This window comes from Bison bison, unplaced genomic scaffold, assembly GCF_000754665.1.
Source record: "Bison bison bison isolate TAMUID 2011002044 unplaced genomic scaffold, Bison_UMD1.0 scf7180017864379, whole genome shotgun sequence".
In the NCBI taxonomy this organism is placed as follows: domain Eukaryota; kingdom Metazoa; phylum Chordata; class Mammalia; order Artiodactyla; family Bovidae; genus Bison; species Bison bison.
The window spans coordinates 4,195,479-4,211,125 of NW_011494951.1; the positions used below are offsets into that span (position 1 = coordinate 4,195,479).

Genomic DNA, 15,647 nt, shown 5'->3' on the forward strand with positions numbered 1-15,647 from the left:
TTTTTTATTCTTTTGGCATGCTGGATCTTAGTTCCCCCACCAGGGATCGAACCCATGCCCCCTGGAGCGGAAGCTCAGAACTTTAACCATTGGACCACCAGTGAAGGCCATCTGTTTTTAAAGAGTCAGCCTCTCTCTCTCTTTAAAAAAAATATTTCTTATATTTATTTGGCTGTGCCAGGTCTTAGCTGTGGCATGCGGGATCTTCAGTCTTTGTTGTGATATGTGGATATTTGAGTTCAATTCCTGACCAGGAATTGACCCTGGACTCCCTGCATGGAGAGCGTGGAGTGTTAGCCCCTGGACCACCAGGGAAATCCCTGAATTGTGTACTTTAAATTAGTGCATTTTATAGTACCTGAACTGTATCTCAATAAAGACATTTACAAAATTCAAAAAATAAAAAAGAATAAAAATGGTGTGTATGATATCATATGCAACAGTGAAAATCCTGAGGGCTTCAGCTATATCAAATATGTTTAATAGCAATAATTTATGCCATGGGTTTCTCTTATTTGTTGCTTAGATATCTGAAATGTTACAAATTAATAGGTATAAATGAACTTCAGGGACTCCACAAATGAGAAAACGATATCAAAAAGGTGAAATAACTCATCAGAATGTCATATAGCTTTGATAATAATTCAGGTAAAATGCAGGCATCTTTTTTAGGGGGGCATAGGACTTGTTTAAGAAATAATAACAACTCAAGTATACACTGGAAGAGGATGAGATTTGGAGCTGGACTTCTTGAGTTTGCATTTTGATTGTGCTACTTACTATTGGTAGGGTCATAGCAGGTGCTCAAAAAATACTTATGACATAAATGGATTGAGAAACAGTTGCAATTTTTATTCTGGAAAAGTGAAACTTGGTTACTCATATTTCATGGGAACTCACGTGTGGAATAAATGAGTTAATGCATTTCAAGTAATGACTTTTATTGCATACCCACTGTTAGGAAATTATTTCATAATGGAAAATTACAGAGAAAACGGCAATCTACTTTCCTGATGAGGTACACAAATAACTCAAGTGCTACGAACAGTTCCCTGTTGCATCAGAAGACCCAAACAGGTGTTCTTTGGGGTCTTTTCCCATCTTGAAATTCAATCAAGCAGTTTTCTGTAGGAGGAGGCTGGCGTGCTCGCCATCTGGTGGCTACATGTGTAATTAGCAACATCTGCTCGACTGTCATTTTCCTCCTGAGTTTGCGACAAGATAAAACTCACTTCCGCTGCAAAATGTGTTGCTTCTCGGGAGACCATGTAGTGAGCTGAACACAGCATGGAGGTAGAATCTATTGGACCTGGTTTGATTATCACCATAATTTATTAGAGTGGAATCATGAAGTTGTCTGTGAAGTTAAATTAAAGCCTCTGGGAGAAGACATTACTTTGCCTACAAAGGTCCATATAGTCAAAGCTATGATTTTTCCAGTAGTTATGTACGGATGTGAGAGCTGGACAAAAAAGGCTGAGTGCTGAAGAACTGATAGCTTCGAACTTGGTGCTGAAGAATACTCTTGAGAGTCCCTTGAACTGCAAGGAGATCAAACCAGTATATTCACTGGAAGGACTGATGCTGAAACTGAAGCTCCAATACTTTGGCCACCTGATGTGAAAAGCTGACTCATTGGAAAAGACCCTGATGCTGGGAAAGATTGAAGGCAGGAGAAGGGAACAATAGAGGATGAGATGGTTGGACGGCATCATTGACTCGATAGACATGAGTTTGAGCAAGCTTTTGGGGATGGTGAAGGACAGGGAAGCCTGGTGAAGGACAGGGAAGCCTGGCGTGCAACAGTCCATGGGGTTGCAAAGAGTCAGACCTGACTGAGCGACTGAACAACAACCGGGAGAAGAAGAAAGTATTGTGAGACTTGTTTGTCCGTTTTGGGGCAGGGGTGGTGTGCCTGGTGCCTGTTTATAAGATCTGGTTGTTAAATTTTCAGGATTCTGCAATTCAGGTGTTAAACATAGCCATTATTAAAAAAATAATTGTGTAAATATACACTGAAGTTATGAAAAAGGTAGCATATGCTCGAAACTCATGACTTCCTGATTATTCTACCACATCTGTCTATGCTGTTGAAGTTCTTTACCTCTATCGTGTCTATGGTGGAAACCAGTAAAATATGGCATGTCTTCCCATCTTCCTGCTCAGTGGTCCTGAAATCTGCCATAGCGGAAGTATTTGCACCATAGAAACTGATGGAAGCTACAAATTAAGGTTTGCTCTATTGTTTGGTATTCTCATCTGTGATTTAAATGGTTGGACAAGAAGATAGACATTCGAGAATTTGTTTCTTGATGGAAGGGACAATGACTCAGATGAGATCTTTGAAATCACACAAGTTGGGTTCTAATCTCACCCCTCCCCCCCATCACTGACTGAGTAATCTTGGGCAAATTATTTAAACGTTCTGGGCTTGTTTTCATGTCCATAAAGCACAGATCATGAAGTGTAGTTCCTTGAATGGTTAGGAGTAAATAAAATACACTTGTTTTCAATTAGCTCCTAGTCAGTTTGTGTTAAATATATGCAATACTATTTGTTTATGAAATACAGTTATGACAATCAACACTTTTGGAAACAAAGCATCGGTGTAATATTACGTAATTAAAACATAGACTCTGGAAAAAATTGGACAAAACCTGGCCTCTTTGCGGTATTTATGATGTCGAAGAGTTTTATAATATTAATATATGAAAGTGAACCACTGGAATTTCATGCCCTGATGATTAATTATAGAAGCATCTAAAGAAGAAATGATCCAAGTGGCTAGTGTATATTTCATAAGGCCTATTCTGAGAAACCTTTTTGAGTTTTTTGAGAAAGTCTGTGGAAACTTTCAGAAATTAATTTCAGCAGTAAATTGCTGAAACCACTCTTGGGGTTGAGTGGAGAGGGATTAAGTTAGGCAAAGCCTGGGATGTGGGAGGGACCTGCTGACTTTAACAGCTCCTCAAGTAATGTTGGAAAGTGCAATTTCTTAGGAACATCTATGTCAACAGCTGCACCTTGGGGCTTAGTAACAGGTGTGGGATAGAAGTCTCTTTCTAAACAATCCCAGGAGACATCTTTTTGGCTGAACTCAGTGTCTCAGGGAGTGGAGGCAAGGTGGGTAGGCAGGGTGAAGGGAAGGACCAAGGCTTCAGAGGCAATGGGGTGGGTGAGCAGTGGAGTGGGTGGATTTGCATGTATGAACCACACCCATGGATGCACAAAATGCTAGAGGCCATTGTGTTCTACTGTATTTCTACAGATGGGATATTAAGGGCTAGTGTGTGTGTATGTGTGCACGTTCAATCACCTGATCGTGTCCTACTCTTCACGACCCCATGGACAGTAGCCTGCCAGGCTCCTCTGTCTTTGGAATTTTCTAGGCAAGAATACTGGAGTGGGTTGCCATTTCCTACTCCAGGGGATCTTCCCAACCCAGGGATCGAACATGCATCTCTTGTGTCTCCTGCATTGGCAGGGGGATTCTTTACCACTGTGCCACCTGGGAAACCCCAGGAAAATCATTTGCCTAGATTTATAACTGAGCAGGACCTTATGGGACTTTCCACCATATCCTCTGCTTTAGCTCCTCTCTGAAGGCCCTGGAGAGCAGTATTTGATGCATGTTTCTTGAGTTGTTTTACCGATGCTAAAACCCCTGCCAAAGAGAAGATGTTAACTACTTGATGACCATGAGCACAACCGCAGGCTTCCTCAGGACTGATGATGTCCTCCCTCACCTGGCTTTTGAAAATGCTTTGCCAAAACCCTTCGGGGCGCTCAGGGTTTTTTAGATCGTGAGCCACCCAGCTCCTTTCATGGCCCTGCAATAAACCTTCCTCCGCTCCAAACGCCACCATTTCGGTTTGTGTGGCCTCATGTGCGTTGGGCACATGAGCTTGCACTAACAAGTTCACATCACAAGCAGAGATGGTTCCAGAAGCAGTTGGGTTTCTTGGCTTGCCCCTTGCAGGCCCCCACCTACTGGGAACTCATGGCTAAGCGTCACAGGCTGATCTCTTGGTGGTCCTGTGACCCCCGACAATGCTTATCTGATACACTTTTATTAACATGGGCTAATTTTTAGAGTTACCGTAGGGTTTACCACGCATCTACTATGTGCTCTGCATGGTGCTATATGTTTGCTGCAGGGAAAACAATGTGCAGAAAAGTTTGATCTTTAAGGTTAAGGAATTTATTTTTATATTCATCAGTAACAGATTTACCGTGTTTGCTCAGCACCAAACTAGATCAAGCATGGTTTCAGCCTACACAGAGAGCCAGAGAGATATTCCAGGGCAGGGAGAAGGGCAAGAATAAGTGAGGGAGGAAAGACTTGTGGAAGTCATTAGTTCGGTCCAGTGTCCCTTTATCGAGGGTCCATCACGTGTCAACACCTGTGCTAGAGGATTTGTGTCAGTTAGTACCTTACGAGAGACAGGGATCTGATGATTTAGGAGCATTTCCTCCCTTTCAGAGAGGAAACTTCGAGAGCTTAAGTTCTTTGTAGATATTTGTGAAGTCGTAAAACTGGCATTTGAACCCAGGAGTCCTTGTCCCCAGATCCAACCTGCAGGCAACCACATTTTGGCTTAATATTTAACCTTCCCTGAGGTCACTGTCTCCCACCTCAGCTCTATGTGCCCTGCTTTGGGAATCAGCCCTAGGACTCACAGTTCTCCTGTTGTGGCACAATTAAGGATTGTATCGAGTTCCCACAGTGGAGACCTGACCAGGTGGGTCCTTGTGGTCTAAGGTCTTCTGTACCCTGGCACAAAGTGATTTTGAATAAAGTGCACTTCTACCCTGGTAGTTATCACATGGTGTTATAACTGCCTTGTTTTTAACTCTTCTATTTGTGGCTTCTTTATTGCTCTCTATTGAAATGTGTGTTTGTTACATGAGCGGTTATCTAACACTTTTCTTTTTCTCTGTGTGACGGTGAGACAAAGTATTGTCCTGTAGTTCAACATCTATAACATTACAACATGTATAACATTAGCTTTGAACTGATCTTGTATCAATGTGTCTATCACTTTTTTTTTCTTCCTTCCTTCCTTTTTTTTTTTTGCTTTGAGCCTGAACAGGAATATGATTTCTATCACTTTTGAGCTCCTGTTTGTGTCTGAAATAAACTTAAATCTAAAATGGTGGTAGGAGGATAATCTTAAATTTATTTAAGGTTTCTAGGTCTGTGGGCTAAAGCTTGTGTTTTTTGTTAAGGATATAATCTATAGGAAGGCAAATTCCATCCTTTTTGTGATGTTTTGTGTCGCCGTGTTCTGCCCCTAGAGGACAGTATCATCCATCAATTCCTGTCTTTTGTGCTAAAACCTTGTATGCTGCTGCTGCTGCTGCTAAGTCGCTTCAGTCGTGTCCGACTCTGTGCGACACTACGGACAGCAACCCACCAGGCTCCCCTGCCCACAGGATTCTCCAGGCAAGAATACTGGAGTGGGTTGCCATTTTCTTCTCTGAAAACCTTGCCAAATTTGTGCTAAGTGCTGTACTGAGTTACTTCAGCTGTGTCCAACCCTGCTCATCCCTGTGGACTGTAGCCTTTCAGGCTCCTCCAGGCTCCATGGGATTCTCCAGGCAAGAATACTGGAGTTTGGTGAGTGAGAAATCATTTAGGGAGTTTGCAGAAAAAATTTTAGATACTAGCAAATATAGTAAAACCCTGGAAACATTGCCATATTCACAAAAGACTGGGCTCTGGTCTAGGATGGGACTGCTTGCTCTGTGACCTTATGTGAGCCCCTTCTCTTGCCAAGCCTCTTGGCATAAGATGAGGGGGTAGATTCGGATTAACTCAAAACTCTTTGGCATCTAAATTTGACAAAAAGCAAACTGGTAGAAAGGTCTTTTGATGGCATTATATGGAATTCTATTGTACTTTAACCAAGCTCATGTTTCTGGATATACAGTTTCAGCCACCTGTGTGTAATTCCCTCTTTCTTTTCATGGATAGTTTATCGTATTTTGTTATAAAGTCATTCTTATATATGACATGCTTTTCACCTCTAAGGAAATTGGTTTAGAGTTTGTGCTTGGTTCACATGGAAGGCAAAGAAACTCATTTTAGCCTCCTTTCTGCTTAGCGTTAAGAAGCTAAGCCACTTAGAGTTGATCCGTGTTGTTGTGCAGCAGAAACCAACACAACATTGTAAAGCAATTATCCTCCAATTTAAAAAAAGAAAAAAAGAGAGAGAAGCTAAACCACACCACTTTTCAATATTACAGCTATCCTCATTTAAAAAGAGAGAGTTTCTTCTGCCTCTATAGCTAATGCTAATTAATGGTTCATCACAACTCCCTGAGAAGGGAATGGTTACCACTCCAGTATTTGTGGCTGGAAAAATCCAGGGGCAGAGGAGCTTGGTGGGGTGCAGTCCATGGGGTCGCGAAGGGTCAAACATGACTAAGCAACTAACACTTTCACAACCAACTTACACTGTATGAATACTTTGCCCCCAAATAAACTTTTATCCATTTTTAGGAGTGAATAAAAGAAGCCAAGCTTCAGGGAAGATAAGTTCTTGAAATCTGACAGTTTCCAGATAATGTCAGAATATGATTTCAAGAAAAATAATATGAAATGTACATTAACATAAATCTATAACTGCTCAACTTGATGAAAAATATCACCATAAAACTCTGCCATGACTGAACCACCCAATATGTTTTTCTCGATGACATTTTGTGAGAATGAATAAATTATCTGAGAATGTGTTTGCATCAAACACACAGAATTTTGTAATAAACACATAAATCATTCAAGCATTTTCCAGAAAGATGCCTGATCCAAAAAATGAGGATATTCATATTACTTTTCTCCCTTCCAGCTTCTTTCTCAGTACAGTCCCTTAGAGCTCTGGATAGTAATACAAAACCATCAATTATAGAAGTGTAGGAAGAGAAGACACAAAGAAAATTACTCTCATTGAAGAAGATTTCCATGCAACTTACAAGCTGAACTTCTGTGAGCTTTGTTTTCACTGAGGTCCCCTCTGCAGTTTACACTGGGGTCTACTTTTGAAAAGGGGCTTCCCAGGTGGTCCTAGTTGTACAGAGCCCGCCTTCCAGTGCAGGAGATGTAAGAGGCATGGATTCAACCCCCGGGTTGGGAAGATCCCCTGGAGGAGGGCATGGCAACTCACTCCTGGAGAATCCCATGGACAGAGGAGCCTGGTGGGCTACAGCCCATGGGGTCGTAAAGAGTCAAATATGACTGAAGTGACTTAGCATGCATGCACTAGTTTTACAAAAACAGCTATATTTTTCAGCCATGGTACCCGGATACCAGTCATCATCCCCTATAAAACTGGCAGGACAAACTTAACTCTGAAAGATGTGTTCTTGTTGTACTCCTTGAGGAATTGCTTTACTCTTTTCTTACTTGGGGCAATTGATGCTTTTTCACATGAAAAAGCAGGCTGTCCCTTTTTTGCATAGACTACTGGGAAGATTGAGGCAAACTAGTAGCTTAATTTTAATAGAATGCAATGACTTGTGCCTTAGGATCCCGAATTTCATATTTACCTTTGTCTGTCTCTATATTTCCTATGATTTAAAACTTTTTCTGCTATACCATGCAAGTTTTTGTTAACTACTCCAACAGTTGTGAGCTAAGGTGAAGTATAAATAAATAGATGAATGAATAGTTGTGATTTGTGATTTATAATGAGAAATGTATATTTGGTCTTCATCTCTGTGTCTGGCACAGAGCTCCTAAATCCTTTGGAATTTCCTAAGTGATGAGAGCTATCTAAGCGTCTTTTGTTATGTTAAGGAGATTACTTGTAGATCCTACCTAAGGACGGGGGCTGGTGGCCAGTGGAGCTGACCATGTGATTGGAGGGTTGAAACTTACAGTCCCCCAAATCTAAACCTACCCCTACTTCTAGGAAGCAGGGAGTGGCTTGAGATTGAGTTCAGTCACCAACGGCCAATGATGTAATCAACCGTGCCTACGTAATGAAGCCTCCACAAACTCCCAAGAGTTTGAAGCTTCCAGGTTGGTGAACACACAGAGCTTCAACACATGGAAGCTCCCTGACTTTTCCCAATACCTCCCTTCTGTGTCTCTTCCACTTGACTGTTCCTGGGTTACATCCTTTTATTGATACATTGGCAATTTAGTAAGTAAGATGTTTCTTTGAGTTATGTGAGCCACTCTAACAAAGTAGTTGAACCCAAGGCAGGGGTGGATGGAACCTTCAGTCTATAGACGCGCAGGTGACAATCTGGGCTCATGACAGCATCTGCAGTGGTGGTGAGGTGCGGTCTGGTAGGACCGAACCCTTAACTTGTTCATCGGATGCTGTCTCTGGGTGGACAGTGCCAGAACTTGATTGAATTGTAGGACACCCATCTGGTGTCCAGAGAATTGCTTGATGATGTGTGGGTGGGAGAACTACCCCCTATGGATGTTGGAATTGGTATTAGAACCATCTGGATTGTCACACAGACGTATTAATATATGTAGAATGGTGGTCAAAGAAGATTCAGCCATCAAAGAAATGAAGCTTCATGTCTACAGTGAACTATTAAAAAAAGAGAAGAATTGTGAAACCCATTTCTTACCTTTCTCCCCAGGACTCAGGGCTTCCCCTGTGGCTCAGCTGGTAAAGAATCTGCCTGCAATGCAGGAGACCTGGGTTCGATCCCTGGGTTGGGAAGATCCCCTGGAGAAGGAAAAGGCTACCCATTCCAGTATTCTGGCTTGGAGAATTCCATGAACTGCATAGTCCATGGGGTTGCAAAGAGTCGGACATGACTGAACGACTTTCACTTTCCAGGACTCATTTCTCCATAAACGGCTTTGAAGGTTCTATTATGACTTAGAACCTCTGTATATATCAAATGATTATGGTCTGCTTTGAGGTCCCTCTGTGCTCTGTGCTCTGGGCCCTTTCTCTGTCAGGCAGGAAAAAACTGCTATATAATTCATGTCTTCTAAGGGCTAGCAATACTAATACATCAGTTACTGAAGGAACACTCTAAATCAAGTGCTCTGTACATCAAAGGCATTTCCATGTTCTTGGACTCAAGAGGAATAGGAAAGCTTCCCTATTTGGGACGGTTTAAAGGGGTCTAGAGGGCAGATAGACAGGGATCAGTCAGGCTATGGAAGATGGAGAGGAGAGATAGGGCAGGGAACAGCCCTTGTCCCCTGCTTCTGCTTATGCAGTTCGACTGAAGAGTCATAAAAGCCCTGGCGACCTCACATTTCAAGAGGAGGAAAGTAAAGGCTTTGAAAGGTTAGGTGCCTCACTTAAGGTCACACAGCCAGGGCGTGGCACAGCCAGGGTGCCAGCCGCTCTCCTTGCTCCTTCCGCCTCGCTTCCCTTTGTGGGCATCTTCTCTTGTGCCTCCAGGTCCATTGCTCATCTGGTCCATTCTGTTCCACCTACACTCAATCTTCGGGCACCAACCAGCACAGGCAAACTGGCCCTGTGGTTTCTGGTTGGGTTTGGCCATTGGGAAGTCCCAGCAGGAGACAAGACGGAGCTTGGAGAGGGAGGCTGGGGCGTGTATTCCATTCATTCCCACCCTGGGAGGAAAGTAAGGAAAGTGAAGTCGCTCAGTCGTGTCTGACTCTTTGCGGCCCCATGGACTGTAGCTTCCCAGGCTCCTCTGTCCATGGGATTTTCCAGGCAAGAGTACTGGAGTGGGTTGCCATTTCCTTCTCCAGGAGATCTTCCTGACCCAGGGATCAAACCTGGATCTCCTGACACTTTACCGTCTGAGCCACCAGCCACATGGGCTGGTGATGTCCCTCAAAAATGGCCGCTGCTCCTCTCAAGGTGGTGAGCGCCTTCTTGTTTCCTGTGGCTGTCCCCTCATCTCTGGGTTTAGGAGTGGTAATAATGTCACTGCTACTGGCCCCAGTGCCTGCATCATCCCACACTCTTCCCCAACACCTCACATACCTTAGTAAACAGTTTCTTTACAAATAAACCTCTTTAAATTATCCTAATTTGGACGTGCCATCTCTTCCCTCTTAGGACTCTAATAATTATACTTTCCCATTAAAGAAAATTTGATGTTAGTTATATGTTACAGAATATAGCATAAGACACATAAAAGATGAATTTGATATGTTTAAGTTACTGGGAAATGTAAATCATGGGGCTGTCATCTTTTCCAAGTGGACATTGTAAAAAGAAGAAGGGGACATTGGGGAAAGTGATGAGAGAAGCTATAATGTATAGGATTCAATTAAATTACTGTAGCTATCCTCCATTTGTGCTTCTAGCAGTACTGAAATTGATTGTTTCTTTTCAGTTTCTTACCTGTTTCTTCATCTCCAAATTGAGTTGCTTTGCCTAAAGCTTTAAAATCTGTTTTCATATTAATTAATCAAACATTTTAAAATTAGATGTCTATCTTTCAATTTTACAAGGATATGCTTAGAGGAATAACTTAGCTATGTATTTGAGGCAAGAAATATATGTTTCAAAACAATTTCTTTCCAGATTGTACAACATGGAATATGACTTTTCATAGTCAACTTCCTCATTAATAAGGTAAGGTGATAAAAAGGCATAAGATGTGAGAGAGTCTTTCCAAAATTAGAAAACCTTATTAGATGAAGGTTAATTTAATAGATAACCTTGTTCAGAAAAATCTAAAAATATACAGATATATTTCAAACTTTGTGATTTGACTTTACCTTTAACATGTTGTTTTCTGATATCCTTGGAAATGGGTTTTTCCACCTGTAGAAGACAATGCATTACAATTATCTCTTAAATTGCGACTATTCCATTTCATAACCTGCCACTTGGTATGGTTAGATCCCTTAGGTTATGAGTCCAGGACTCATCATTCTAACAGATCACCCTGTGTGTATTGTTGGCAACTATTCAACGTGTGTAAATACCACCATGCCAGTGATGAGCGTAGGGGCCTCAGGTGGTAATTCGGCATAAAAAAATATTTGGTTTGAGAATCAATCCTGCCTCTTATTGCTGTGAAACTTTGGAAAGGCATTTACCATATTATGAGCCTTAGATTTTTTTTCCATCTTTTTTAATAGGGAAAATTTTGTTCATGTCAATTCATGTCATTGAGTTATTGTGAAGATCAATATACATGATCAAGTCCATGAAAGGGACTGAGCAGGCAGATCAAAGTGTAGCCTTGTGTAAATGCCCTTGTTGGGATTTCACCTTCATCATGTGCTGGCTATGAGAAGGTGGCCAGTCATTTAACTTTCTAAACCTCAGTTTCCTCAGCTGTGAAATGAGGGTAATAGAAGAACTGACACTTCACAAGGATGGCAGAACTACACGAGATAGGCTATGTGCCTAGAACAGGAAATAATACCAGTCAAGCTGAAGAATGGTTAGCTGTCATTGTTAATTGTATTAAAGGCATTGGCAGGACTTCCCTCGTGGTCCAGTGGTCAAGACTTTGTCTTCCAATGCAGGGGCTGTGGGTTTGATCCCTGGTAGAGGAGCTCAGATCTCACATGCCTCATGGCCATAACACAGAAACAATACCGTAACAAACGCAATAAAGACTTAAAAAAAAAAATGGCCCACATAATAAAAAGAGAAATCACCACTTAAAAAAGCTAAAGGCAGAGTTGAGTATTAAGGGCTTGCTGAATAATCTTTAGATGTGAGGGTGAAGGAGGTGCTGTGTGTTAGTAGCTCAATCTTGTCTGACTCTTTGTGACCCCACAGACTGTAGCCTGCCAGGCTCCTCTGTCCATGGGGTTCTCCAGGCAAGAATACTGGAGTGGGTTGCCATTCTCTTCTCTAGAGGATCTTCCCGAACAAGGGATTGAACCCAGGTATCCTGCACTGCAGGCACATTCTTTACCATTTGAGCTACAGGGAATCTTGAAGAAGGTGAGGGAGACATACTAATGATGCCCAATGCCTTGGAAAGCCTTTACGCCTAGGTCAGTATTGGGGTCTGTGATGTTTATTTTTATGTGTCAAATTGACAGGGTCACAGGGTATCCAGATATTTGGTGAAACCTTATTTCTGGGTGTATCTGTGGAAGTGATTCTGGATGAGATTATAATTTGGATCAGCGGACTGAGTAAGGCTGATTGCCTTCTGCAAAGCCAGTGGGCATCTTTCAGTCCAGGGAGGGCATGAATAAAATAAAAAGGGAGGGGAAAAGAGAGTTTGCTCTCTCTGCCTGACTGTTGACTCGGGTCGTTGCTCTTCTCCTGCCCTTGATGACTGAGGTTTACATCACTGCTTCTCTTGGTGCCCGTGCCTTTGGACTTGAGCTGGAAGTTAGAGGCCACCGGCATTCCTGGTCTTCACCTTTCAGATGGCAGATTGTGGAACTTGAGCCTCCATAATCACTAATTTATTTATATGTATACATCTATATGCCTATGTGTCTTGAGCTTTCTATCCTATCTTTCTATCCATCTGTGTATCTATTTTATCAATCTACTGGGGGCTTTCCAGGTGTCTCAGTGGTAAAGAACCCACTTGCAATGCAGGAGACACAGGAGATGGGGGCTCGCTCCCTGGGTGGGAAGCGATATACCCTGGGGAAGGAAATAGCAACCTGTTCTAGCATTTTTGCCTGGGAAATCCCATGGACAGAGAATCCTTGTGGGATACAGTCCAGAAAGTCACAAAGAGTCTGACATGATTGAGTATACACACATCTATCTATTAATATCTATCTCTATCTATCTATTATCTACCTACCTACTGCTTGTACTTCTAGAGAACCCTGACTAATATAGAGTTTTTGCAGTATACTTTATTGCTGCCAAGTTGAGGTGGTCAAGGTGAAGGGGAGGGAGGGTCATTGAACCCCCTGTTGCCTGTTAGGTCTTGATGGTCAAAGTCCGCCTCTTTTCCTCTGTGGGACACTGGACCACATAATTCTGCCTACACATGATGTGGCTCTTCTGCTGGTCAATATAGCAAAGCATCAGGTATGGTTTTGGTTTTGTTATTGCTGTGGCTTCCTTCATCACACCCTCAGCTTTCAGTTCCTCCAGGGAGACCCCACTGAAGCTGGTGTGCTGGAGGGTTTTTGTCAAGTTCTTGTTGCATCCTCAGCTTTCAATCTTCCCTGTGCACCTGCCCAAGAGAGAAGGTCTCTCCCAATGCTCTTCCCACCTCCTATTGCTAGCCTGGAGCAGGGGAGAGTCTCCATGGTCTCTGTCTTGCTGGGCCCCGCATGATTAGGGTGTTAGGGATCAGGCTTCCTTAGTGCCTGCTCTTCTCCCCTTTGCTGGCCAAATTCTATTTTTAAAAAATTAATTTTTAAATGAAGTATCAATCCTAAAGGATATCAACCCTGAATACTCATTGGAAGGACTGATGCTGAAGCTGAAGCTCCAATACTTTGGTCAACTGATGCAAAGTGCCGACTCACTGGAAAAAACCCTGATGCTGGGAAAGATTGAGGGCAGGAGGAGAAGGGGGTGACAGAGGATGAGATGGTTGGATGGCATCACCAATTCAACAGACATGGATTGGGCAAACTCTGGGAAATGGTGAAGGATCGGGAAACCTGGTGTGCTGCAGTCCATGGGGTCACAAAGAGTTGGACACGACTGAGTGACTGAACAACAACAACAATAGGTAATTTACAATGTTGTGCCAATCTCTGCTGTATGGCAAAGACTCAGTTATACACCTATATGCATTCTGTTTTAATATTCTTTTCCATTATGGTTTATAACAGGAAAGAAAGTGAAGTCGCTCAGTCGTGTCTGGCTCTTTGTGACCCCATGGACTGCAGCCTACCAGGCTTCTCCATCCATGGGATTTTCCAGGCAAGAGTACTGGAGTGGGTTGCCATTTCCTTCTCCAGGAGATCTTCCTGACTCAGGGATTGAACCCGGGTCTCCCGCATTGTAGGCACATGCTTTACCATCTGAGCCACTAGGGAAGTCCTTATAACAGGATGTTGAATATATTTCCCTGTGCTGTACATTAGGACCTTGTTGTTGATCCATTCTAAATGTAATAGCTTGCATCTACCAACCCCAAACTCCCAGTCCATCCCCCTCTCTCCCCACCCCCCTTGGCAACCACAAGTCTGATCTCTGCGTCCGTGAGTCTATTTCTGTTTTGTAGATAGGTTCATTTGAGTCCTGTTTTAGATTCCACATACAAGTGATATCATATGGTGTTTTTCTTTCTCTTTCTGACTTACTTCACTTAGGACGATAATCCCTAGTTGTAGCTGGCCATGTTCCATTTTGTGTCTTTGGACATTTGGATCCATTTGGCTCTTTTGCACGAGAGAGTTTTTTGGCTGCATCTTCTCCAGAGGGACCTACACTTTGACGGTATTGGCATAGGATCCCAGGCCTAGAAGTATTTTATGCCCCTCTCCAGGGCTATTCTCATTTTCTATCAAATACAGCTTTTCTAACGTCTACTACATACCTGTAACAATGCTAGATTATGCGGGGATGAAGAATAAGAGGTTAGATGCAAAAGGTGGAATCATATGGATGCAGTTCTGAGTTTACAGCATATTATAACACAGGTTTCATTATAACAGAAGTTTTTCAACCTCGGCGCCATTGAGAGTTGGGGCAGGGCAATTTGCTGTGGGAGGCTGCCCTGTGCGTTTACAGGGTACTTAGCGGCATCCCTGCCCTCTGCCCACTAGATGTCAGCAGCGTTCCCCAAGTCTTAACAACCAAAAATGTCGCCAGTCATCGTAAATATCCACTAGGGGGCAAACCGTTCCCAGGAGAGAACCACCGATAACAATGCAATGTGTTATTGGTGTAGAAGACCGCTTTGCATCGCTTCCTGCAGAAGGCTTCTCAAAAGCCTCTGCTTGGTCTGAGTGATGCAGCTCCCTGCTCTTTGCATCTTGTGTCACCTCAGTCTTAACACCTTGTATTATTATTTCAAAACTGCCAATTTGGGCCACTGCCTCCTCCATTAGACTGTGGACACTGGCTCCCTTTTTTTTTTAAATCCCCATTGTTGAGCATAGTGCTTTGTACACAGCAAGTGCTCAATAAATGAAAAGATGGGCAATGGTTTAGTGCTTTAAGATAGTTGTAACCAGTCTAACGGGGCTTCTCAGACAGTGTTAGTGGCAAAGAACCTGTGTGCCAATGCAGGAGACATAATTATAGACTCAGGTCTGATCCCTGAGTCAGGAAGAATCAGAGACGGGCATGGCAACCCACTCCAGTATTCATAACTAGCGAATTCCATGGACAGAGGAGCCTGGTGGGCTACAGTCCACAGGGTTGCCAAGAATTAGACACAACTGAAGCGACATAGCATGCACGCATGCAATCAGTCTAAGGAATCAACATAAGAACCGGTTCCTGTAAGGACTGTTGAAGATCCAATTCACAGATAGTTTAATCACCATGTAAATGTGCAAAACTAATTGGAATTAACTCCTGAGAATGAAGTTATAATAATAAAAAAAGTCTGCTTACCATAAAAACTGTATTTTTCAAACATTGGTTATAAAAGCAAAACTCCCTTTTTTATTTGAATTGAGGCCAAGTCCTTATTGAATTAATTTATAAGACAACTTGCCTCCTGGCCAAAATTGTGCTCATCTCCCACCTCCTATTTCTCACAAGATTTCACTTGCTTTAATATATTGAAATTTTAGTTCCTCTTGTAAAGTGACCTAGCTAAAAGAAGAAATTTGT

General features: G+C 42.6%; 1 protein-coding gene across 2 annotated transcripts in view; it reads right to left on the minus strand.

The window, feature by feature from the left end:
- Nucleotides 1-15,647, minus strand: part of CLNK (cytokine-dependent hematopoietic cell linker) — a 209,256-nt gene that overhangs the window by 61,723 nt on the left and 131,886 nt on the right. For both annotated transcript variants that reach the window (XM_010857269.1, XM_010857270.1), the window contains exon 8: nt 10,685-10,730. In XM_010857269.1, coding sequence (XP_010855571.1) covers nt 10,685-10,730 — 46 coding nt within the window. The remainder of the gene's footprint in view (nt 1-10,684; nt 10,731-15,647) is intronic.